This window comes from Anolis sagrei, chromosome 5 (assembly GCF_037176765.1).
Source record: "Anolis sagrei isolate rAnoSag1 chromosome 5, rAnoSag1.mat, whole genome shotgun sequence".
Lineage (NCBI taxonomy): Eukaryota > Metazoa > Chordata > Lepidosauria > Squamata > Dactyloidae > Anolis > Anolis sagrei.
Genome location: NC_090025.1, coordinates 21,461,980 through 21,489,659, shown reverse-complemented (window position 1 = coordinate 21,489,659; position 27,680 = coordinate 21,461,980). Strand labels below are relative to the sequence as shown.

General features: G+C 38.1%; 1 protein-coding gene across 6 annotated transcripts in view; it reads right to left on the bottom strand.

Moving 5' to 3' along the window:
* Positions 1 to 27,680, bottom strand: part of CCSER1 (coiled-coil serine rich protein 1) — a 796,797-nt gene that overhangs the window by 448,539 nt on the left and 320,578 nt on the right. For all 6 annotated transcript variants that reach the window (XM_060779234.2, XM_060779236.2, XM_060779238.2 and 3 more), the window contains exon 6: positions 13,423 to 13,633. In XM_060779234.2, the coding sequence (XP_060635217.2) occupies positions 13,423 to 13,633 (211 nt within the window). The remainder of the gene's footprint in view (positions 1 to 13,422; positions 13,634 to 27,680) is intronic.

Sequence of the window (27,680 nt, the reverse complement as noted above, 5' to 3'; positions counted from 1 at the left end):
AGATTTCAGGCCTTGGTCTTCACAATCCCAGCATTCATATTGGCTTTTATTTCTGTGCAGAATTCTGAGTTGTAACTTTTTTTTGAGAGCCAGTTGTGTGTAACTGTTCCCATTCTTGTATGGTCCTGTTCTGTTATATGTACTTTGTTATAGCATCTAACTATGGTGGAACTGGCAGTGGAAGTGGAAGTTGAATTCAGGATGATCCAAAAGTCCATGCATCTTTTTATGGCCAATAATATATTTTTTTGGAAAAGTATTAAAAATATTGTGCATAAAATTATCTTCAAGCTATATGTATAAGGTGTATATGAAACATAAATGAATTTCATGTATAGACTTGAGTCCTATCTCTAGATATTTCACTATGTATGCACAAGTATTCAAAAATCCGGGGGGGGGGGGGGTATCTGAAATATGGAACACCTCTGATCCCAAGTATTTCAGATAAGGAACACTCAACTTGGATTGGTTTGGGAGAAAGGCAAGTTAAACAAGGGGGGTTTTTTTGGCCGTGTCAGGAGCGACTTGATGTAAGGAGTTTTGTGTGTGTGTGTCAGGAGCGACTTGAGAAACTGCAAGTTGCTTCTGGTGTGAGAGAATACGCCATCTGCAAGGACGTTGCCCAGGGACGGCCCAGATGTTTGATGTTTTACTATTCTTGGGAGATGCTTCTCTCATGTCCTTGCATGGGGAGCTGGAGCTCAACCTGCTCTCCCCAGATTTGAACTGCTCACCTGTCAGTCAGCAGTCCTTCTGACTACAGGGTTTAACCCACTGCACCACCAAGGGCTCCAACAAGGAGTTGGAGAAGGTGTAGACTCCTGTCCCAAAATAAAGAGCACACAAATCTCTTCACATTTTTTTTTCAATCGAAAAACAAAGCCACACAACAGAAATACAAAGAGCAGGAGAACTTAATGATCTAAGCATAGATCACTTTGTAGTTTGGCTCTGAGATGCCAGAGGACTTGATCCAAATCTGACTCCTCTATCTCATTATGCAGGGTACATGAGAATTTTATTTCCACAGATTGCATCACAAGCATGAGAATAAGATACCCAGGGTTACTGGTGCTTGCTTGTAATGTGCAGAGCTATCCTAAAGCAGAAGGCCTAATTTAGGCTAAATGAATGTAAGAGGAAGTTAACTTCAAGGAAATGGAACCCTTGATGTGCTGCAAGGTTAATGTCTATCCAAATTACCTGCTTCAGCAAATGCCAATGGTGTAAGTCAATTTGTCAAGGAGTTTGTGAAGGAGTATGATTAGCCTGAACCATTAGTCCGTCAGGACAAACTTTTCCCATTAGAGATAGTAATTAATTCTCATTCCATCACTTGGAGATTACACATATGTAAAACTTTTTTTAATCCCACCTTATGTCCTCTAGGTAAAATTGATTTTGAAAAGTTTACACAAATAAAGGAAAACATCCAAACACTGGAATTCTTCAGGAGTATTTTGTAGCTTTTTTATGATCACCAATATTAAGATACACTACATTTAAACATCCAAGTGGGCATTTCAAATCAAACAGTTTGCAATTCCCCCCATTTTGTAATATACAGGTTTCTTAAACATGTTGACCAACCCTTATCTGAAATGTTTGAGACCACAAGTGTTCCAAATTTCAGATTTTTTAAAACACTTACTGATACATAATGAGATATATTTGGCATGGGTCTAATTTACATTATCATACAACTTGACAGTAATTTTATTTGATCAATCAGAAAGCATAGGTGTTGCTATCATTGCCACCCATGTGGACAATTTTGGGGTTATCTCAGATTTTGGTATTCTGGATTATTTATTTATTTATTTATTTGCTTTATTTCTATACCGCATTTCTCAACCTAATTAGGCGACTCAATGCGGTTTACACAATGTTAATTAACACAACAATAACAATTAAAACACATCATACACAGTAGCAAACACACAACAATCATACATAATGCCTCGATCACAAACAAGATCCAGTCTCATAATCCTTGTGCCATTCCTATGTTCAATTTACCGTCATCCTATGTTCGATTGCGCTGATTAGCCAAACGATTGCTCAAAGAGCCAGGTTTTAAGCTTCTTCCGAAACGCCAGCAGCGAAGGGGCCTGTCTGATGTCAATGGGTAGGGCATTCCATAGCCGAGGGGCCACCACCGAGAAGGCCCTGTCTCTCATTCCCGCCAACCGTGCCTGTGACGCAGGCGGAACCGAGAGCAGGGCCTCCCCGGACGATCTTAATGTCCTCGTCGGTTCATAGGTGGAGATGCGTTCGGAGAGGTAAGTGGGGCCGGAACCGTTTAGGGCTTTGTAGGCTAGCGCCAGCACCTTGAATTGTGCCCGGTAGCAGATTGGCAGCCAGTGGAGCTGGCTCAATAGAGGAGTGGTATGCTCCCTGAGTGCCACTCCTGTTAGCAACCTGGCTGCCGAGCGCTGGACCATCTGAAGCTTCCGGGCAGTCTTCAAGTGCAGCCCCACGTAAAGCGCGTTGCAGTAATCTATACGGGATGTGACCAGAGCGTGGACTACCGTGGCCAAGTCAGACTTCCCGAGGTACGGGCGCAGCTGGCGCACGAGCCGGAGCTGTGCAAATGCTCCCCTGGCCACCGCCGAGACCTGAGGCTCCAGGCTCAGCGATGAATCCAGGATCACACCCAAGCTGCGAACCTGCGTCTTCAGGTTAAAGATGCTCAACCGTTATTTATTAAAACCATAATTCAAAATGTTTCTCTGTCTCCCTGTTATGATATACAAATCCATATACTTGAGCATAGTCACCAAACTTGATATGCTATGATCTGGAAGAACCAGAATAAAGAATAATAAATAAATGGTAGATCTAAATATACTATGGATAGCTTCCAAAATATATTATGGATTTTTGTATCATTTCTTGATCAAGAATGCCAATATTAGGCTAATATTGCAAATCTTTGTGCATGCCTGTTATTCTTTATTAAAACTACATTTGGCATCTTGCTCACACTCTGATATTACATGGCCACACATGTCCTGATTTTCATCTGCAAAATGTCAGAGTGTATGTTCACTTTTATTTATAGTATGGTGCAAGAAAACCACAGTCAATGTATCAAATAGCTGTAATAACTATATACTGTGTGTGTACAAGTGTGTGTGTGTGTGGTTATTAAACTTGCCCTTTGTTTCTTTCCTCATGCTTTGCTGATCAAAGGAATTTAAACAGTGTGTATGAAATACATATAGCCATTTTTTTCTTGCTAGTATTTGAGATACATTTGCATATAAGTGAGATCCTGAAAGCTTTGGCTCCACATCTCTGCGGAATTCCCTCCTACTAATCTCCTCTATTGGTTTTCCATTTACAGTTGTTGAAAAGAAATACCATATTTTGAAGCAGCACACTTTTGAAAGGAGTGTGTCTGGTTTCAAAAATAATTATTTGAAACACAAACTGGAATGTAATTATATTTGGCTTAAATTAGAAAGCCTAATTTAATAGGAGATAACGTGCAAATCATTTTCTTACAAGAACATAGAGTAGTTTGTCACAAAAAGACAGAATATTTGCATTATAATGGTTTCCTTATCATCTCAGTGTATAATTGTTTAGAACATTTTGATACAGCCACTAGCAACAAACATTTTGGAGCTACATCTGAAGAGCTGTCAAAATACACACTAGCCTCAAAAGACCTCTGCATACAATATGTTTGTGATGTGGTGGGTAACTTCAGGGGCCACAAGAGAGCAGTTTTATGCCCTCACGATCTCAAATAAGCACAAGGACTTAGGTGGAAAACAGATCAAGACAAGAAGAGCTGTAAATTGACTTTTGATTTTGGGAAAAATGCTTAAGTGAAAAAAGGTGAAACTTAATTTTAGGGAGAACCACCTTTTAGACAATATGAAAAGAATTAATCCATTCATTTTGGGCCAGAAAAAAATCAGGAGGGGGATTATAGGTTACCAAACATCCAAAAGGTGCATGCATGACCTCAGATCTGCACATTGGTCACTTCTAATTTGTCTACAGGCAAAAGAGATATTTTCAGCAATAACTGAGTGTAAAACAATATATATTTCACAAATTTCATTTGAATACCAATGCTACAGCAAAAAATCCTGGATTTTGCGGGCTTTCATTGCTTTCAATCCAGGACAGCCAAAATATGTGGACTCAAGTTGTGTCCCTTGTTCCAATGGCAATTCTTATGGTCTTCTTCAACCATATCTTTCATATCATATTCTTGAGATAGATCTGTTTGGGTTTAACAGATTTGCGATACCACTATATCCAATGTTACTTTGAATGCTCAAAAATAATAATTCAATAGCACAAATCTTACCACCACGTACATCAATTTGTATTGTTTCAAAATGAGATTGGACAGATTTATAGATGATAAGGCCATCAAAGGTGAGATAACTAGTCTGTAGTTGTGCCAGGCAAAAACAGGCGAAGTTTGATTTTGGGTCTTTTGATTTTCTAAAGGGGAAATACCTGTTGTCCCTTAATCCTCTTAATTCTGGGTAACCAGTCATGATGGATGATCACTCCTGGATAAGAAGCGGAATGATCCTAATGAATGAGAACATAAGTAGAACTATTTTTTGTTATTATAAATTTCCCACTGGCCATAAGGGGAAACAGTAAACTGTGTTAGTGTGGACTTAACTCTTTTGGAAGCAAAGAAACATTGATGCTTTTAATAAAGTAATTACTGAGAGCTGGTAGTCTAAATAGTGAGTGTCCTTTCTTTCATCTGTATTTCAAGTCTTCATACCTGTTGAGGTCACTTTCCTTTTCTTCAAAAGTTGCTTGATCTCTTTGATTGGGATGCTAGTTTACAACCGCACATAACACTTAGCTTTTACATACTCTTGTAACCAAACATAGATTGACTTTTAAAAAATATCTCACTGCCTATCCTAAGATGCACTTCCAGAGACAATAAGTATAATTTTTCATTCTTTCAGCTTCACAGTAGCATCTTAAATATTTCTTTATTTCTCTAACAGAAACTCACATAGCAACATGCTGGACTCACTCTGCTTAATACAGATAACAAATATTCCTACATGGCCAACATTAGTATGGCTGTTCTCGTGTACTTATTTGATTATCATGGGTACAAATTGAAGAGTTTATTACTTTTTGTTATTTTGTACATATTGTTTCAAGTGTATGCCTCTGAAGTATAAAATGGGTATTAAATGGGAAAAATTATTACCATATATACTCAAGTATAAGCTGAGCTTTTCAGCCCTTTTTAAGGATGAAAAGGCCCCCCTCAACTTATACTCAAGTCAAAGTTATTTATTATTTTACTCTATTATTATTATTATTATTATTATTATTATTATTATTATTACTATTATTATTATTATTATTATTATTATTATCTTACTATTGTTATTACATTTACATTTATTATTTTATTCTATTGATTATTATGATTATTACATTTATTATTTTACTATATTATTATTGGAAGGATACACCACATTTACTTTGAAGAAGGTTAGAATAATGGTTTAATCAGAGTTAAATTGTCTTATCTTAAGTTACAGTTTTCTGTAAATATTCAAAAACATTTAACCTACTGGTGCCTCAACTAATGTAATTTTATTGGTATCTATTTTTATTTTTGAAATTTACCAGTAGCTGCAGCATTTTCCACCATTGGCTTATGCTCGAGTCAATACTGTTTCCCAGTTCTTTTGTGGTAAAATGGGTGTCTTGGTTTATATTTGGGTCAGCCTATACTTGAGTATATCTGGCGTATAATCAGGGAATGACAAATGATGCTACCACAAGTGAGATATGTAGTAGGGCTGGGCGGTTTCGTTTCGTTAATTCGTAATTCGTTAATAATTCATTAATTTTTTCAATTACAAAACGATAACGAACCATTCCGGAGCAATTATTAAAAAAAACGAATTTTCAAAAACGTTTTGTAAATGCTTCGTATTTCGATATTGTATTCGTTTCGTTATTGTTTTGAGGTCGTTTCGTTATTATTTCCGCATGTCTGGGCCAGTTTTATGGTTTAATTAGTGAAAAAAAATTATAATATCACACCAACAGTCAACAACAGAGAGAGAGGGAAGCTTCAGAAGGTTTTGGAGGTTTTTTAGCGTATTTCGCGGTCGCATCCGCCATTAACGAATCGATTCGTTATTGTTTCGGAAATCGATTCGTTAATTTTTTACCATTTACGAAATTTCGTAAATATTGAACTTTTTAAAAGGAAAATTTTGTAATTATTTTAAATATCGAAACAAAAAAACCCCCCAAATACAAATCGATTTTAGAAACAAATTTTTCCGTTGTTACCCAGACCTAATATGTAGATGTGTATGAAACACCCTGGAAGCAGCCAAAATGTCTGCTGAAGAAATCTGGCAATTCAGAGCAGTAAATAGGACATTCCATGTATGAATTCCTGAATACAAAACTATCAGTGTCAAAAACAAAATATAAGGAGGGTACAATAATCTGAGTGAAGATATTTGGCAAAACAACTAACTGATAATGTATAATCTGTGGACAAAATTTAATATATTTAAACACAGCTATTATTTTGCCTCTTTAGAATAAAAATAATAGTGCTGTTGCAAAGCAAAAAAAAAAAAGCAACATTGATCTCAGCAAGGGGGAAAAACTCACCATATACATGATTCATGGCTAGATATTTATTCTGCCTCTCTCTGTCCTGCTCAGAAGAGATAAGAGAACTAGTAGTCATTTAACTGTATCACTGGAAAGTTGCTTTGTGGCATTTTGCAGTCTGCTAAATTACTGCCAGCAATGCCAGAGCCTATCTTTGTTTCCAGGTAGGTTATCTTCCAACAGATTTCAAACAAGAAGCAGTGTGAGTGAGGAGAGAGGGGGAAGAAATCTTGGCTTTGAACAGGGAGGTTGGAGGAGAGCACTTCACTTAGCAATCTGCCAGGAATTGAGAAGAAATTTGGGCAGGAGAAGGGAAAGATAAAGAAAAAAGTTTTCTGTGTATTAAATGAAGTTGCATCTCCAACTTCAATCACCATTTACTGTTTAGTAAATTATGTTGATGCAGAGAGTGACATTAGCAATCAGACACCAACAGAGATAGGAAAATCAGTCGATTTTATTTTCTAACATTTGAATGTCACAAATTTTGATATGTTCTGAATACAAACCAAACCAAAATTAATTTTTCACTTCTTTCCACACACTACATAGTGTTCCTGTTCATGGGGGGGCGGGTACAGTTGCTTTATTACAAAAGTTAACTTGGGTTGCATCTACGCTGCCACAAAGTCAAGTGTAGGAAGCAGATTACTCTGGTGCATCTAAACAACACACACAGGCTAATGTGATTTGGCCCTGGGTAAGCTATTTTACCCAGGTTGATCCCAAGTTTAAAAAAAACACCACCAAAAATTAGGAATATCAGAATTTTTACTATACTTCAGCAATGGAGACTGCCATGTGTTATCCCAGAATATGTCCCCACAGTACTCCCACACTCCCCAGGATCAGGCAGGAAATTCTTAACAACAGAAAATCCTCCTTACCATTGCAATAGTATCTTCCATTCTTGGATCTGCATTAGTCAGGATGCACTGGAGCTTTGTAAAGAGAGGGGGTGCTTATTCCTCCAAACCTCCCTCATGTCCTGAGTGATGCAAATTCAGGAAGGGAAGAGACTGCTATGATGGCAAGGAGGCTTTCCCATGAATTTTGGAAGGAATTGGGGTGTTGGGTAGGTTGAGAGTCACTGTTATGCTCAGTGCTGAACCAACAGTATATTTAAATATCTTCTTTATTTTATTGTTGAAATATATACGACTGATTATATACCACTATCAGGGGAATTTAGATCAGAGAAGCGGGTGAGACACCTAGTATTTTAAGAAGGTAGGAACTGGAAAACACTGAAACTGAGAGACTTAAAATGATTCTTCAAATTAATTCCGCTTCCACCATTTCAATAATAATCAGGCTGAGGTGATATTGAGAGTTTGTTCTGTAACATACACTGTGCCACTATAGTTTTCTTAGAGGCTGCTGTGAAGCTGACTTTAGTATTACTTTGACCACAAAGGTATTCACACTGAGTCTGGTATAAGTTAATAAAATAACAAGAAGTTTTATTGAACAGGCTTGAAATATCTCAGGTACAAATGCTTAATGGTTTCAGTAAAATACTGGCATAAAAAGCTTGTGTTTGTGTTAGAGTAAAATCTTAAAATCTTCAAAGTTCCACCACAGAAAATTACTTTAGGAAATGAATCTCTGACAGTAACTCCCAAAAATGCCCCTTAGGAATCTAGCCAAAAATACCCTGAACTAGACTTCCTTAGGAATTGAACAGTCCACTAACTGGGTACTGCTCCTCCACAGTATTCTAGCTATTTACTCAATAGCTACTCTGAATACTTCACAAAAGACTAACCCAATCTTCTTCTCCAAACCCAAACTCGCTCTCACTAACACCAACTCTTCTTCTCTCTCTAACATCCAAACTCCAACCGACTAACTGGGACTTTAAGCCTCTGTTTAGAAGACACTTTCCCCCCCTCTAGACCACTTAGGCTCCGCCCCCATCTTTCTAGCCAATCCTAGCCTCCTTATTTTCCCCCTAAAACTTGAACACACCCCCTCAAGGCAAACCTAATTAAAATGGCTTCTCCCTGTCTCCCTTTTCTAAAATGGATGCTGTGGCTTTGCCAGGCCCACTCCCTTAGGCAGCCAGCTAAGGTAAGGGATTCATTACACACCCATTAGTTAGGCCTCATGATAATGCCTGTTCTATGCCAAAGAGTTGTTAGTTGCAGTGAGGAAAGCATTGTGCCCTATTCTTACATGAACTGGTATGGTCAATACACCTGTGGTTCTTTTTCCATTAAATGCTATGTGAGACCACTTCTTTAATTCAGTACTAATATAATTATCATTACTTTTACTGCAGCACAACCATTTTTAAGTGTACAGAACCCTATCGATTTACAAACATGGGTTCTGTACAATGCATTATCTTGCAAAATGAAAGGTCTTGAGAATTCTTTTTTCCAAACAAAAATTTCCTAGACTTAAATTTGCTCATCATTTCTAACACTTGTTCAGAAATGAAGGAAGAAGAAACTACGCTGCCCTCAGACTGAATAAGGCCCAGAACTGCTAATTCTCCCCCCCCCCCCATGTGTTAACTCCCTCAACAACCAAGCTCCTGATACAGTGTTCTTCTATCTTGTTTGTCACACTCTTGACTGTGGTTGTGGGCTTTTAAAAGATATTGTTGTTATTCATTCATTCAGTCATTTCTGACTCTTCGTGACCTCATGGACTACTAGCCTACGCCAGAGCTCCCTGTCAGCCATCACCACCCCCAGCTCCTTCAAGGTCAATCCAGTCACTTCAAGGATCCCATCCATCAATCTTGCCCTTGGTCAGCCCCTCTTCCTTTTGCCTTCCATTTTCCGCAGCATAATTGTCTTCTCGAAGCTTTCCTTTCTAAAAGATATTATAACCCACAATTGTTTGTTTTTAATGTGATCCTATTTTCTTCCTATGAGACAGTGAAAAAAAGATGGTGAAAAACGATCTTTCTCTTGTTCTTTTGATATTGGCTTATAAAGTAAGACTATTTATCCTACTGATGAAAGTCTTCCCTGCACAAAGGAAAAAGAATGGGCAAGCAAAACATATTAATATATGAGGAAAGTGTTTTTGAACTATATAGATGACGTCCAAAAGTGGGACAGAGTTTCTTTTACATTCCTCCGCATACAGTTAGTGTTGCTTTACATATTAGAAAATTATGCTTGACAACTTGACATTTTAATTCCTTCAATCCAATTAAGCCGTTAGGAGATTCAATTACTGCATAACATGGGTCGGGAACTCCTCTGTCTGTAGTGCCCTCCGTCTTATCCCGCTTCTATTTTCTATTGCTTTTTATTAACAGAGTTGGAGAACTCATTAGGAGCCTAGTTATCATTAACATTATTAAACTTTGTCTTCCTCATTATTAGGAACATTTTTATTTTTGCCGTCATTAAGGTCTAGATCATTTAGTTCAAACTTACTAAGACTATGAAAAGGACAGAGTCTAATTTCATTATATCCTAAACTTTTGATTTTGATTTTGTAAACTTTTAATTTTTTAAGTGTCTAAAAACTTCTCCCAAACTTTATAGATAATCTGCAAGGCAATCTCTGGTTTATATGAACTGATCAGGACAAATAAAATAACCATGTTGTCTGCTCTTTTGCCAAAGAAGTCCCGGGTTGATTTGGAAAGGCTTGTTCCTAACTTGAAAATTGGCTGGATGTGATTTCTTTTAAAGACCAACACTTTTAAAGTAATAATGAATGGTTTAACTAATATCCCAGAAGACAGGAACAGAATTCAAAATGATCTTAAAAGATTAGAGAGATGGGCCAAAATGAACAAAATGAAGTTCAACAAGGGCAAATACAAGATACTCCACTTTGGGAGAAAACATGAAATGCAAAGGTATTGGCTTGACAGCTGTACGTGTGAAAAAGATCTTCGAGTCTTCGTGGACAACAAGTTAAACATGAGCCATCAATCTCATGCAACAGCTTTAAAAGCTGATGGGATTTTGGCCTGCATAAATAGGAGTACAGTGGTCCCTCGCTCCTTTGCGGTCCGGTTATCGCGGACTCGCTGTTTTGTGGTTTGTTCGTTTGTTTTAAAAGAATTTTGCCCTCTTTACCTTCCTCATCCTCCTCTTTGGCACCTGGGGCTTCTTGCTGCCACTTGGGCCCCATGCGGCGTCGCAGCAAGAGGCTCCAGGTGGTGAAGAGGAGAAGGAGGAAGGTAAGGAGGGTGAGGGGGGAAAAGAGCCAACCCCTCACCTTCCTCTTCCTCCTCTTCATTGCCTCATGGGGCCTCTTGCTACTGCTAGGGCCCCACAACTGAGGTGTCACAGGACCCAAGCAGCAGCAAGAGGCCCCATGCGGTGATGAGGAGGAAGACAAAGGTAAGGAGGACGAGGAGGGAAGGTGAGGGGGCTGCCCTACATCATGGAATTTCACTGATCGTGGGTGGTCCAGGAATGTAATACCTGCGATAATTGAGGGTCCACTGAATAATGTCTAGATCCAGGAAACTCATGCTAGCTTTTTATTCTGCCTTGGTCAGACCACACCTGGAATACTGGGCACCACATCTGAGGGGAGATGTGGACAAGCTGGAATGTGTCCGGAGGAGGGTGACTAAAATGATCAAGGGTCTGGAGAACAAGCCCTTTGAGGAACAGCTTAAAGAGTTGGGCATGTTTAGCCTGCAGAAGAGAAGGCTGAGAGGAGACATGATGAGGGCCAAGTATAAATATGAGAGGGGAAGTTATAGGGAGAAGGGAGCATGCTTGTTTTCTGCTGCCCTGGAGACAAGGATGTGGAACAATGGCTTCAAACTACAGGAAAGGAGATTGCATCTGAACATTAGAAAGAACTTCCTAACTGTGAGAGCTGTTTGGCAGTGGAAGTCTCTGCCTGTGGTGGAATCTCCTTCTTTGGAGGACTTTATACAGAGGCTGGATGGCCATTTGTCAGGGGTGCTTTTTGGCAGGGGGTTGGACTGGATGGCCCATAAGGTCTCTTCCAACTCAAAGTTCTATGATTCTATGATTGGATACTAACCTTTTCGTTAAAAAAATCTAGTCAGCTAAGTGTGTAAGGAGAATTACCCAGATGAGCCAAGCTAGATCAGACAACAGATACTATATGATTCTATTCACATTGTATAATACAATTGCATACAGGAAGTCATACGAAAATATGGATACAACAGCATCCATTTGTCTAGTGTTATCAATAAATAAACATACAGAGACATACAGAGGCACACTGTCCCTGTTGTGCACTTATTAGACTGTAAACCTGTAGAATGCAAATGTACAAAACATACTTTCATCATGACAAGTAGCCACTAGTAGTTCTTCAATAAATTCTTCAACTTCTTTTTGACTTTGTCCAGGTTAGCCAACATTAATGCATCTTGAAATAGCTAACTCTATAGTTGAGGCATGAGCAGCATGAAAATTAGCCTACTTTTATGTGTCCGCGAATGACCTGTTTCAGGTATTATAAGAAGTTCAGTGCATGGTTTTATATACCCCACCATTGCTCACTTACCCTCTTCTTCCCCAAGAAAAAACAAGAAAACAACATTTCTAACCCCTCAAATACCGACTATAATCATTCAAAACTATTCTTTCTGACAAGAAATGCCAAGACACCAAGTTAAATGCCAGCAAACTGGTTGATTTGTAAGTAGGAGGCAAACATATGAGAAAAGAAGAGAAATATACTGTCAGGTAAGATTTTTCATTCAATCTGATGTTCAATATGAATGCCAATGATAATAATAGTAACATTCAATGTTGATGTGAGTTAAAGTGGGATGAAATGAAAGGATTACCAGTTTCTAGTATGAATTACTTTATTTTAAAAAGAGGCTCCCTCAAGTGCAGTCTCATTAAATAAATCAACAATACTACACTTAATTACAAACTGGGTAAGCTAAAGGAACCTGGAGAGGTTTACAGTCTAATAAATGCACAACTGCCTTTTAATTTGGTAATAATTTAAGGTATTTGTTGGATTGACAGAGGGCTTCACTGAGTGCCAATCTTTTCAAGCTGCCAGCATACACACACACACACAAAGATAAAACCTGATCAAATCCAAAACTAGCTATTGATCTTGTACTAACCACCAAAATCAACCTGAGTTCTAAAAAGGCAGGATATTCACTTACTAAGTTTGTGGACCTTGTATTTGTGAATATGTGTTTGAACATGGGTATTCTGGGATTGCAAAAAAGTGAAGCGTTGAAGAACTAGAAAGTTGGTTCACTTCCAAATGTGTTTTATTAGTATCATCATGCTACTGCCTGCCTAATTTTCCTGGAACCCTTCTGCTACAGTTCCAATACAACAGTGCAAAAAATCAAGTGGTCAGTCACAGTAGAAATAATGAAAACAGCTTTCTTGCCAAATGCATTTGGATGAAATATTAAAACAGACTTTGGTGCTATATGGATGAGTCTCAGGGTTGTGCATTCTCCTATCTTTTTTTCCTCTTGTTCATAAAGGTTCAGTAGATCCTGCAACATCCTGCTTTCAACTTAAACATAGCTTGCTATATTTTGGATATGGTACTGTTAAAACAAAGCATGGTTTCTGGTTTGGATGAAACAATTAGTTGTTGCAAGTCAAAAACAAAAGCAAACATTTATGTATGACCTTGCAGTTCAATAGTGCTGGAGGAAAGGAGGTAACAACATGAGATAAATGCGCTAAGTATATCAGTAAATCAGGAGTGCAAGAAGATGGGTGTCTGGAAACTAAGTTACTTCTGTGTTTTTCTAAACAACACTCAATATTAGACCAGCAAACTTTCTACTTCAGTCCTTACCTCTTGGAGAACCCGCTTCATTTTCAACAGCAGTGTTTTAACAGCTGTACAGTCTTGCATCATCAGCCGTAAAGGCAAGGATTCCATCCCTCCACCTTCTTCCATGGCTGCAAAAGACCATTCCACAGACGGGCTGCTGGCAAGTTGATTGGCATGAGGACACCTTGTTTCTCCTCGATCCGTCTCCTTTGACAACTTCAGAGACAGATTCCTGTCAAGACAGAACATAGACACAATATTCATCAACTTAAATGTTTTGAGGGGGCACCTTAAAAGACAAATTACAGTGACAGCAGAGATGTATTTTCTGATACCTCCTATGAAAATACAATGTGGATCTAGTCTTTTCAGATCTGGAATCACCCAGAAGTACAAACTATATGACCAACATGCACAATCAGTTATCCAGCACCTTAGAATGATTCTCTGCAAGATACAGTAGAAAAGAAAGAATGGCAAAATTCTGCCTGTGAACTAACATTTAAAACATTATGCACAAGGAGAGTAAGTGGTTTTCAAAAAAGATGCTGAAGTGAGTATCAGAGCACTATGGTGTCTGTAGTCCTATGGTCACCAGAATGGGGACTATAAGAACTTTTTGTTACTCTATGAGAAATCCCATCTACAGAACAGGCAGGAAATTCCAACATGCATTGTTACAGTTCATTGTAATGACTGCATGTCCTGTTGGGGACATAGTTACAATCCTATAAAGTTACAAATCATAGTCTCCAATTCAGGATCTTGGAGAAAGGAAGAATTGGAAAGCACTTGTGTTTCAGAATACTATATTAGGAATATGAAGAACTGATGCAATGAGAAATATCTGGAGAAAATGAATTACAATTGTAAAGAAGTAAAATAAAAAAGGGGGAAATTGGATGTTTTTATATGTGTGAAAGATACTAAGGAATGAGTAATGGATGTTTTAAGATCAGGTAATGTGAAGGGAGCATTTCAATATTCACATCATATAGATTTGGTTAATACCATTGCTATACACGGAATGCAAAGTGCAAAAGTCTTTTGTACCCTCATTAATTAAGCAGCAGGTAGAGGAAAGGAAGAGGAGAATCTTGTTCTCCCAAATCACCTATCTCTAATGTTGCCTCTCTACACATGTGCCAGTAATGATCTGTGAAACGTTGGAGAGTATGCAACCTTATTGATCCCGATCAGCCAAAAGAAACATACCTTCCACTAGTATATCTGCAGAAATTCAGCTACTTCCAGTAGCTGTTGGTTTATTTGTATCCCTCCTCTGATTATGGAATAAGCCTCTGCTCATTACCAATATAGAGCTCCCAGTGGCACAGAGGGTTAAATCCTTGTGCTGGCAGGACTGAAGAGTGACAGGTCAGAGGTTCAAATCCAGAGAGAATATGGATGAGTTCCCTCTGTCAGCTCCTGCTCCCCAAGTGGGGACATGAGAGAAGCCTCCCACAAGGATGGTAAAACATCAAAACATCCGGGTGTCCCCTGGGCAATGTGCTTGCAGACAGCCAATTCTCTCACACCAGAAGTGACTTGCAGTTTCTCAAGTCACTCCTGACACTCCTGGGACCTGCTAGTAGAATCAAATCTTGGGACAGTTAGCTGATCCTGTTGGACATAATGCAGATGAAAGGAAATGAGTCATCCCTTTCCTAACATAATGTTTTCACCCCAATTCACAGATTCTCCTTCATCGTAATGGGATGCTTATTCTACATGAAAGTTTTGACAGGCTCAACATGGCAAACAGATGGTTGTTAAAGGGATTGACTTTTTTCCTGGAAGAAAAAAGGAGGGCTGGATGATGAGGCGGAGAATAAATTCAGGTGACATAGAGGATGTTGGAAAAACAATGCCAAAGCATGATGAAGTGACACGTTACACAGCAGTGACTGACTTTACTGTTTCAACAGTGACCCTGAGAATCCAGTCACTTTGCTGCTCTTTGACAAATGTCTGTGTGTGAGGGTGGATGGGGTGCACACACATAAATAACAGAGTTACTTTTTCTTAGCTTTCCAGTTTCTTTTTGTTGAATCTCATAGCTATAATGTTCGGAAGGCTTGTGAGAATTTAAACTTTTCTGGCACAAAGATTCAAAGATTATTTAGATTAATCTTCTTATTTCTCATCAACAGGACTTGCAACACTGCTATAGTAGAATTATTATGAAAACATACTCCTAGTACCTTCATGACATGAACCCAGTTTAGGGAGGAAAAGGGTAACAAAGCAGTCCAGTTCAGGAAACCTCTACATGCAGGTCGAAAGGCCCTAGTGAGCATTACACTTTAATCTTAAAAAAGAATTTCAGATAGCAGCTTTGAAGGCACAAATCCCCTCCCTAAAGAATTTCAAATGGATTCAAGTCTTTTCTATGCAGCAGAATCCAGGTGGAACTGTGCTCATGAAATTGATCCAAGCACAATTTTTTTTAAAAAAAATTAAACCATCAGCAAGACTTTACTATGAAGTTCTCTTTATATATTCACTTGGTGACTCATTGGATTTTCATTACACTAAATTAAATTAAATGCAGTTTATTTTCTGATCCAAGAACCAATACAAGTCCAATGATAGGTGACTGCATTCTACTTAGTTAAGTCCAAATAGCTGAATCCAACACTCCTGTGAATCAGATTTCCTCACTTTATAAGTTTCCATTTTCGTAAATACTTTGAAATGTGAACAGTGCACATGCCCAGCAGATTAAAATGCATATAATGGGGTCAGGTGCATGATATTTGACATTTTATTGCTTTTAGACTTGTGTATCATTTATTGGTTTTTTTTTTTCATGCAGTGACTTTTTAAAACCACATCTCAGGCAATAAGTATTAAAGGGGAAAGATGACAAATCCTGCCATCGCTATCAGTCTATGCTAATGTGTGTATACATTTGTATTCACATTCACACACACACACACAGAGTAATAATCCAAGCAATAGTTGATATCCACTGTATCATTAAACCTTCCCAGCTTGCAGTTTTTCAGACAAAGACTCTGGAAAGTTTTCTTCCTCTCATTCAAACCTTCAGCAAAATTTATGAATCATGAACACTTGAATACACAGATAAAATATACCTTTATAATTAACACCATGAGATCACTAGTGTATTGATTCATATATTCAAGCCAGCATCTGTCTGCAAATAACAATACATCAGCATTTATGTAGAAGACATAAGTAAGTTCATTGGTTCTTCTTCTTGTAAGTGAAACTGCAAACAAAAGTTGCTTTTGCCACTATAGTGTGTGGTTTAAAATTCAATGTGGCTACAGAAGATAAGATAAAGGCAGCTCTAGAGCTCACTTGAATTTGTCCTGCAGAAACTTGGCTATCCTTGTCCTAATGCATTCAGATCATGAACAGAATCTTCAATTATGTTCTCAAACAAAACTTCTCTTTGGCCCTAATCTGGTTAAATATTCTTGGAACTGGAGTCCATTATCTTAATGGTCTCCATTGTATTAATTAAGATCTTCACAGATGTTTCTAGAGTCTGAAAGCTGCAATGACCTTTTCATGGCCAGATTTAATCCATAGGCCAAAAATAAATGAAGTGGATTAATTACAAGAGAGGGGAAAACATTTATAAGGAAATGAAAAGCAGTTGAGACGGGAAAAGGCATCCAGGCTGACTTAACACCTGGGTAGCACCTAGGCTCACTGCAGAGAAAATAGAAAAAGCCATTGAAAAAGAAACAGAAGTCAACAAGATAGACCAAAAAGGTTGGGGGGGGGGGTACTGCAGGGATGTTTAGTGACTTCATGGAATCTAAAGAATTCAAAGGGACCACAAAGGATATGTTGTGCAATCTGCCACCATACTCAACCAAACAGTGTTTAATCCACTCCATGTTTCAGTCGTAATATTAAAACATATAGTTGATCACCTTCATATTGAAAATGAAGCCAACTTGTTTTATGTTGCTCCAGGGACTTAGGACGCTTCCACACAGGGTGTAAACCCACACCCAAAGAAAAACCCTATGCCAGCATCATAACTACTGCACCGAAATAGGGCTACCGACCCTTCCCAAAGCCATTAAAAAATTAAAAATATTTACCAGGTCATCATGAGGCTGTTCTGGCAGCCTTTCTGGTGCATACAAATGATGTGCCAGGAGGCAGTGGTGATGGGGGAGGAGGAGGAGAAATTTCCCACCACCAATACCTTCTGGTGCATCATTTTTATACACCAGGAGGGCTGCTGGAACAGCCTCATGGCGACCAGGTAAGGATTTTAAAATTTTAAGACTTTTGGGGGGCGGATTGGGAAGGGGGTGGGGGCACCATCTTGCATTTTTGGGCTCCAGGAGCCCAAAAGGTGTGAGATGAGTATGGACACTGACTCCTGGAAGCACCAGGAGGGTCAGTCCACACTGGGACCATACCCCATTAAATCTGGGCCTTTCAAGAAGGTCCAGTTCTAATGGGCTATCAAATTACTTTGGGACAAAGCACGATTTTCTTGTTTTGTCTCAAATTCATCCTGTTTTACCTGAGGCATTGTTTGGATGCCTCAGGTAAAAGTCAGGTAGGGCCCTGTCTGGAAGGGCCTGAGGACACAAAACAATGGATTGAAGCTACAAGAAAGGAGATTCCACCTGAATAAAGCTCCTGGCAATAAGAGCTGTTCTGACAGTGGAATGTTCTGCCTTGGAATGTTGTAGAATTTCATTTTCTGGATATTTTAAAGCAAAGGCTGGATGGCCATCTGCTGGGAGTGCTTTGATTGTAAATTCTGCAATTGAACTGGATGGCTTTTGTCATCTTTTCCAATTCTACAGTTCATGGTCTACACAGATTATATTTTTCCCATATGAAGCTTGCCTGGGTCCTAAAATGCACAGGAGAGTCCCCTTAATCACAGTGCCTTCCAAGGCTTTTTTTTATAAAAAAAAAATGCATAGCGGTCTTGAATTATGGCTGTTAAAAAGGTGGAGTGCAAATGTCATACTTAAGAATAGAATATGAAAAGTCGGTAAGAAGTCAAGAAAAAGATAACAATTTAATATACGTGCTCTTGCAAAACATAACTGAGAAAAAGTAAAAGATTGAAATGCCTACCTAACATGCATCTCATGGCAATGAAAGTCATAGCCAACATGCATATCTACGTTCCAGTGGGAAAAAAATGTGTAGAATCAATATTTGGGTATGCGCCCCAAGTTTGGCTAACCAATTTACTCCGAGCTTCATTCTGATGTTTCCACAATAATCCAAGACAAAGGTAGAAAAATGAAAAACCAAGTGCAAAAATAAAATGAAATAAAAGGATTGGTTTCACATTTTTCTGTGGACTGCAGAAGACTTGTGTCTAATTGCTGAAAATTCTTCACATCCCTAATGCAATTTGATTAATCAGTGAGGAAGAAAACTGCAACTATAAAAACCATCCTATTTCATTATCACATAAAATAGTGAGAAGCTAATGTTATTGTTAAAAGAGCTTTTATGTTAAATTCCTATTTTATGGCCAGTTAAGAAGAAACCTTAATGGATTTTGAGACATAACTCATAAAATTCGTATAAATTGTGGATTTTTTTTAAAAAAAATTAAGAGGCAGCATTCTTTTTACCCTTCTGATGAGAGTTTTCGGGCAGCACTGCTTAACCAAACATATACATCTGAAAATGCACTATGGATGTGATACTTATAAAAAAAATAAGTGGCAGAACAGTGCATCTGAACAATGTTAATCAAACTCAACAGTAGATTTTGTTGTCTGTAGTCCTACAGTGTTTTTTTGTTTGTTTGTTTTTTTGCATTAAGCCTGTGCTAGCACTGTAATTATAAATAATGTAGGGTTTGTTATCAAGGTGCACTTGGGACAGAGTTACAAGAAAGATATCTATAAGAAGGAAATGAAATAAATATCAAAAGAGAAGCCAGATTGTTACAATGATAGGTAAAGGTAAAAGTTTCCAGTGGCATCAAGTATAGTCGTGTGTGACTTTTTTTTGGGGGGGGGGGGGGTTAATGCTCATTTCAATTTTTAAGCCAAAGAGCCAGCGTTGTGTGTAGACACACCCAAGGTCATGTGGCTGGCATGGCTGCATGGAGCACTATTACCTTCCTGCCGATCTACTCATATTTGCATGTTTTCAAACTGCTAGGTTGGCAGAAGCTGGGGCTAACAGCAAGAGCCCACCCTGCTCCCAGGATTCAAACTGCCAACCTTTCTGTCAGCAAGTTCCGCAACTTAGTGCTTTAACCCACTGAACCACTGGGGGCTCCTGGTGCAATGATGACACATTATCAAATGGTGATCTTAGAATTTGAGGAAGGTACATACATTGGTTCAGCAATTAGGTCAGGAAAGGTGACCTTATTAATCAGACGGAATATGGCCAGGATTAATTTAACAAAGAAGAGGAAAGTAGGATATGAATTTTTGTGTTCTCAGACTGGTTTTCCAAACATCTCATCCCAGGGTTGTTCTAATGAAGATGGAACTAATCAGAGGTATTGCCTACTTGTAAAATGGAATTTTGTATTTTTACCAATGCAGAAATAAAAAAAATGTCTTCAGAAATGCAACATCATCTTTGTTTCTTGATTTTTCCTGAGGATTAATGGGAATTTAGTAACTCAGTCCTAACTCGAAAATATATCAACTGCAGAGGGTTTTGGATTAGGCACAGCTGGCTCAGCTAAATTGATTAATGGGGTTAAGAAAGCCTGAAGAGCAGAGAAACTAAATTATAAAAAGGGACTGCTTTGGTCTGAAATGTCAAATATTTGGCTTTTACAATCACCTTGCCATCTAAGAGTGTTTGATGCAGTAAATTGCACCAAAAACTATCATTTTTAAGGGTTCAAATACACTCAATGGAAAACAAGAGCCTCTCATTCTTTCAAAACTACTTTCATACCTGGCTGCATTTTAGTTGGTAACCTTGATTTCCAACTGCTCAGTACAGCATTTGTTTCTCCAGGAAGGTAAAATACTCAACATTTTTCTTCCACATTGATCACTTACTGCACAAGATATTGACAAGAGTTTCTGTGCCAAAGAATGCTATGTGCATTTATATGTTTCAAAGAAAACCAATTGATCCTTTTGTCCATTCTAAAAGCATTCCTAACCAGCTTTTCTATTTATAAATGGTTAACTTTATGTCCCACAAACCTAAACATCAAGGTGCCACTCAGAAGCAATGAATGTGTGCAAACTCTGATCTTCAGAAATAATAGAATATGATCAAGTCCTTTGAGAAAAGTTCCAGTCTCATTAAAACCAATTACAACACACACATTTTCCCCAAACTGTTTGTGACAAAAAAGTTCTAAATTCTTCCAACTGGTATACTCCAGGACAGGATTAACAATCAATTTGATCCATATGGATTAAAGCTAGGGATGGGAAGAAATTGTACTACTGTAGAGATACTGGTTGAGCCTGGCCACCTCAACATGACAAGATGAGCTGTTCAGGGGTCTCAGCCCCCTTCTACACTGCCATATAATCCAGGTTATCAAATCTGATCCATATTATCTGCTTTGAACTGAATTATATGAATCTACACTGCCATGGCAGTGTAGAAGGGATCTCAAGAACTTCCAGAGATTGGTTCCAGCAGTGAGACTTTTGTTTTGATATTGTGATGCATAGTCTAATCCTGTAAGTGTTGTATTTCAAGAAAAGGCACTGGATGAGACAACTGCCAGTCTGAAGGCACCCCGCCTGGCAGAAAAGTATTAGAGATTCAGAGGGTTATCCATGGATGTCCAGGACTCAATTTCTAGTCTTTGAAAAATACATTAAATTGTTATCCTGCCAGGGAAAGAACAAAAGGGACCCTGAGAGAATGAACCATCATGCCTCACTGCATCCCAGCGACCGAGGACAGTACAAAAATCATGCATTCAGATTTCCTACTTTCCCCTAATTATGTGTCTTGAACTGTATTTTGCTACTGTTGGGGACATTTAATTTCCTGTTATTATACTTCTGTCAATTTCCTTTTGACCTTTAAAAATAAAGTGAAATAAATATCTGTGCTATTAAAATAAGAAGAAACAGACAATTAGACTGAATGGGCATGGTGAGGATTTTAAAGGAGAAACCATATTTAAAGAGCAAGAATGAGTAATATAAATAAAATAATTTCATTTTGTCATGAGAAAGTCAGTGTCAGCTAATGGCATGACACTGTGGGAGGACATGAACTAGAGAGCCGTGAACACAAGCAAGAGTGGCTATTAGCTAAATGGAAGAAACAATGCACCTAGTGACAGCAATAGTAAATAAAATAAATTATCTCTCTGCCTTGATCCCAATTTGATAAAAGATCAAAATAATTATCAATACAAAACCAAGTACAAAAATGCATCAAACAGTCATGTTAACCCATCCAATTCTATTAATCCCTAAGAAAACAAAACATAAGAAACCTCAGACAAATCAGATGGGTTTTCACCTAAAGGACAATTTGAAATTCAGAAATCCTTAAAGGTGGAACTCAAGATGGAACTTAAGGAAATAAAGCAACCTCTATATTGGATAGAAGAGCAAGGGGTTCGAAATGCTTATAGAAAATAATGCTATTTTCTAAGGAGAAGTGGAGACAAATTTGGAGAATAAAAGAATTGTACAAGGGAAATAGGTTGAGAAGATCTAGATATATTTTTCACCCATGTCCTCTGCATAGAAATACAACCCTCCACTTGCAATACAGAGTATCCCCTTCTTGTTTACCACATCTTGTTCTAATAGTCTTATTTTCTCTCTCCATTTCAATTGTATCCTCTTCATAACATCTGGAATGCATTGCCACTGGCCAATGTTGCTCTTCTCTGTTTGTGGAAGATATTTACAATTCAAGTATGATAATAAAAACAAACAGTAGCAGCAGAAAAAAAAACATCTAATTGAACAATGCACAAAATTAGTTGAAATATTATTCTAAAACCCAGTATGCTCATTATTTTCAGTGAGCAATGTGTTTAGCGAGAGAAGTAAGACTCCACCCATTTGTTTCCACAGGGTTTCTTTTATGCAGGTATTAGCAAAAGTTTGTACGCTCCTTAATTAATTGAATCAAAGTCTAATTTTCAACAAAGAAATAAACTAATTAAGTGTGAAAATTAACATAATTGTTTTGTTCTTACATTACATAATTACCTAGCATCAAAGCATAATCATGTTATTCTGCAATACCAAAAACCCACACACTCACCCAAGATTCAGATTTCTGGTGTAGTGATAGAATGAGAACAAGAAGCGGCATTCAGTTTTTTTTATAATGCGAAGAACAGGTTGCATTCTTGCATTTCTCCATATAATTGAGGCTGTGGTCCAATACTCGTGGGGAGCAATAGGCTGGTGAGGATGTTTTGCTTCATCAAACAATAAAATTATGATTGAATTGAATCTGGGACAGCTGATTTTTTCCACATTTTGAAGGATATCTACTGTGGTGAAAGTTGTTACAGACTGAAAGTGGAGATGAACATTTCCATGGAAAGGATAGTCGACTGGTGGTGAGGATAATTAATATGAGATGTTCAGAGGCTTTTAATCCCCTTTCCTTCCTTCATTATAAGAAAAGCTAAGCCAGGATATGCTTGAGCAATTATTTATTTATTTTCCTATATTTTACCCCACTCTTCTCATGTCAAAGGGGACTCAAAACCATATCCCTAAATTTGTGGTCATCCTTCATATCAATATTATATTCCCGAATGCCTGGTCTGAAAGCCAGGTCTTAACTCTTTTCCTAAAAGCCAGGGGGGAGGGGGGCAATTTAATGTCATTGGGGAGGGAGTTCCATAACCGATGTGCCACCACTGAGAAGGCCCTGTCTCTCGTCTCCACCAGTCACGATAGCAAAGGGTGTGGAACCAAGATCAGTGCTTCTCTGGCAGAAATCAATGCTCTAACTGGTTCATAGGAAGAGATATGTTCAGATGGCTAAGTTGGGTCAGATCCCTTTAGAGCTTTATAGGCTAAAGCCAGCACTTTGAATTGTGCCTGGTAGCAAAATGGCAGCCAGTGGAGCTGACATAACAGGGGGTTGTATGCTCCCTGTACGCTGCTCCGATGAGCAACCTGCCTGCTGCCTTTTGAACTACTTGGCACTTCCAGACAGTCTTCAAAGGCATCCCCATGTACAACACATTGCAGTAGTCTATTTCATATGTAACAAGAGTGTGGACCACTGTGGCCAAGTCTGATTTCCCAAGGTACGGGCGCAACTGGTGCACAGGTTTAAATTGTGCAAAAGCTCCCCTCACCACTGCCAAGATCTCGGATTCCAGGCTCAGCGATGAATCCAGGAGAATGCCCAAGCTGCAAACCTGTGTCTTTGGGAGGAACGTAACACCATCCAGAACAGAATGAAATCCCTCCAACTGACCCGGAGCACTTCTGTCTTGTCTGGATTCAACCCTCATCCAGATCGTCATAGCTGCCAAGCACCAGTTCAGGACCTAGACAGCTTCCTTAGCAGAAGGTGGAAAGGACTGATAGCATTGGAAATCATCTGTGTACAGATGGCTTCAAACTCCAAAACTCTGCATGATCTCTCGCAGCAGCTTCATGTAGATGATAAACAATACTGAACCCTGCAGGACCCTACAGGACAAAGACTGTGGGACCGAGAGGGTGTCCCCCAACAATACCATCTGAGAAAAACCCTCCAGGAAAGACCTATAAAACATTGCCTCCCTTTCCTGTGAGGCATCTCAGAAGAATACTGTGATCTACGGTATTGGAAGCTGCTGAGAGGTCCAAGAGAACCAACACACTCCCCCTGTTAGTTCCCTGAGTAGATCATCCACTGAGGAGATCAAGCTGCTTCAGTTCCATGACTGCTGAAGCCAGACTGCGATGGATAAAGATAATCTGTTTCTTCCAATAACATTGGAAGAAACAAGGAGATAAACATCTGACCAGATTCAACTGCCTTATGAATTGTCCCTGGAAACAATCCCATCTCACTGCAAAATTTTATCGTATAGCATCAACATCTGTAGCACCATTTTCAGAGAGCAACTATAGAGAAATGACACTTCTTTCTGTGGTGGGAGGAAAACTTCATGTAGATTTGTGAGAAAAGGAGCAGGAACCTAGGGACTTGAGAAACAACTGAAGGGCCAAATATGAAGTCTTCAAAAACAGTATCTTGCTCAAGAGTCAGAGATTCTACAACTATGAATTATGGGTGCCACTACATACACAGAATCGCTGTCCGTGACTTGTCTTCTAAGGGAAAGCAGCTTGAAGAAAAAGTTTTCATCACCATGAGTAAGTTACACACAGGTGATCACAAAGCTGAGATCAATTTATTAAGTAACAAGGTTGTATCGTAATGTATCAGTAAAATGACATATATTTATTGGAAACTCTTCGGAAAACTTTATTTCTGAGGCAAATGTGATAAAAGGACATTGTATAGTTTCAGATTTGTCCTCTATGATGTCTTTTTATGCCTTACAGACTGTAAAATTATTCTTCCCATCTGTGTTTCTCAATGCTCAAAAATTGTTTCAACTATTTTTGGAATATTTTAGAACATCATTTCCATTCCTAGCTGAAGATAAAATGTAAAATGGCACTTGCTTATACTTTCTTCTTCACTACTTATTCTTGAATCTCTTGGTATTTCCTTTTATTTCAGCATTCTGTATCTTACCTGAGTAACTGAATAAAAGTGCATGGAGATCTGAAAAGTTAGTCTCACAAAAGTTACAAGGCTGCAAATAGGATACAAGATATGGAGACTGTTGTGCTGTATTGCACTGCTGTACATGCACATATTGCTCACATATGGACAAAAGGAGTGCCATGTTCAGGGAACTATTCCAGAATCCCGATCTGCCTTTACTTGGACAATTAATTATGGACACCTTTCACCTCACTTCTGTGGTCATTTGGACCTTGGTTGCCATTCGGTACTGAAACACATCACCTGCCTGTTCTATGCAGATGTGGGATAGCTACCTTTGAACCCATTTCGCTAACTTATATTTGTTGACTCCAGTCCTGCTCAACCCTGAAAGATAGCACTAAATAGCAGTCACTATTTAGTCTTATGTATGGAATCTTCATCATCAAACTGAAAACATAATGCATAATAACAAGCTGATGTTTACAAACATACATCCAAGGTTGTTTCAGGGGATTATGTTAAAATCTCCATGCAGAAAATAGGACAAGCAATTTATTTAATGCAAGTATCTGGTGCCATCTTTAAACCACCATGAATGTTATCTCATGCTCTCCTCTCTGCTCACTGAAGACCATTTGGCATTTCAAACAAGATAACAGAAACTTCCTGGAAGGCAAAAGGGGAAGGCTTCTGTTCATAGTTGGTGCCATAAACTACTGATAGCTATCTGTACACAATTGTCTTTGAAACAAAAGGCAAGGATTCAAAGACTGGCTCTACACAAAGAAAAGAATGGTGATAAAAATCCGACTCTACTATCATATTACCAAGAGAGATTCACTCTATGACCGATAAAGCACCACAAAAGACACCTGCCAATAAAGCAAAAAGTTGAAATCTTGTGATGGGGCTGACAAATATATTAAATATACTGCTTGGCACCTGCTTTATGGAGAGATTATGAGAGTGATATTAAAAAGAGCAAATTAATCTAACCCTTTTATTGTCTAGGTATCACAGAGTCTAGAAGGGGAAGGTTTTTTTTTTCTTCTAAAGATACCATGCACTTAAAGTTTTAAAATGTGAATTTTAAAATAGTAAGTCATGTCAATTAACACACTGACAGGTTTGAAATTATCTGAGGTGGGGTGGGGGACTGAAGCATTACATTGGATCAGTATGTTCAGAATTGAGCAATATTTCATAAAATAGTGAATTTTCTCAGAATTATCAAGTGTGCACAACATGTATTTTTTAAAACAGGGCACAATATTCTCCTGAATGTGCATGAAGGATGCATGCTCTTTATTGCTCTTATGAACAATCTCAATGTCTATTATAGCTATAACCTCCAAGTTTTTAGATGCCAAGGAACCTGTGCGAATCTATTTAAATGAGTGAAATGTACGAATTCCACTTGTAAACCTCCAAAAATGGGAGCCAGAATTTTGAGTTTGAGGTTTAGATTTATGAACCATTAGTACAGATTTAAAAATGACTTAGCTTGTGCACAGTAAGATCATGGAGTATATATTTGACCTATACTTTGGAGTATCAAATTTAACTTTCTTGAGACTCTTCTCCAAAGTGAAAAGAAGATTTGCCTCAAAATGTGACCCAGCTCACACAACTCATCAGGAAGTCAGACCTAATCAAAGCAATTGCATCTCCTGTTACACTTATAGTATATGGACTAAATAAAACAACATTACTGCAATTAAACTAATTGAGTTCCAAAGAAGTCAATTATGCTAAACTAGTTGGTGTTGTTAATTAACACCTCCATCTCAAGCCTACAGGCTTGTGCTATTACTATAATTATACCTCTCTGGGTAATCTACGTCACTGAACATTTATGCTCTTGAGTATTTGCGTATTTATTGTAGCACTATATCTTGTCATCTAAGATGCAAAAAACCCCAAACAAACCAGATTTATCACTGATATTCAGTATTTCAAAACACCAGTAACTTTATAAATGCTTTCATTTTTATCCAACACAGCTTACATAATGCTGTTGTATTAAAATACTTAGTTTTGGTAACTTTTGGCACAATTGTGATTTTTGTTGTATGAATGAAGAAAAATCTTAATTCCATGTATTCTTTAAACCTAAACAGAAGAGGAGCATAATCTCCAGAAATGTAAATTACTTAGTTCATAGGTCTTCAAGAGCAGTGGTTTGTACAATCTCACTGATCCTATTGAGACTATGATAAGGATATGCTGAAGTAAAATTATACAATGAGTACCTCTAATAATAAATAAGTTCAGCATCTGACTATCAATTAAAAAATAAGGAAAAAGAAAAAAATTGAATACACACATGGGATTGAAGGGCAAAGAGGGGAGGAATTTCTCCTTTTACTTTGGATGTTCCCCATTGAAAGTCTAGTAGTAGATCCTGGCCAAAGAACATTAATTTACTCAACCTCTGGGAGATATATTTTGATGGTATCCAGGGAAAACAAGATGGCTTAGTGTTGAGAGCAGCAGGATTCATCAAGTATTCTTACACTGCACTCTCAATTATGTTGATAATATTTCATAAGGTGTCTTAGTACACCCATCCCCTTGAATCTAAATCAATTTTAAAACAAATGATAGAACTATCAAATCTGTTCATTGCTGCTCTCTGA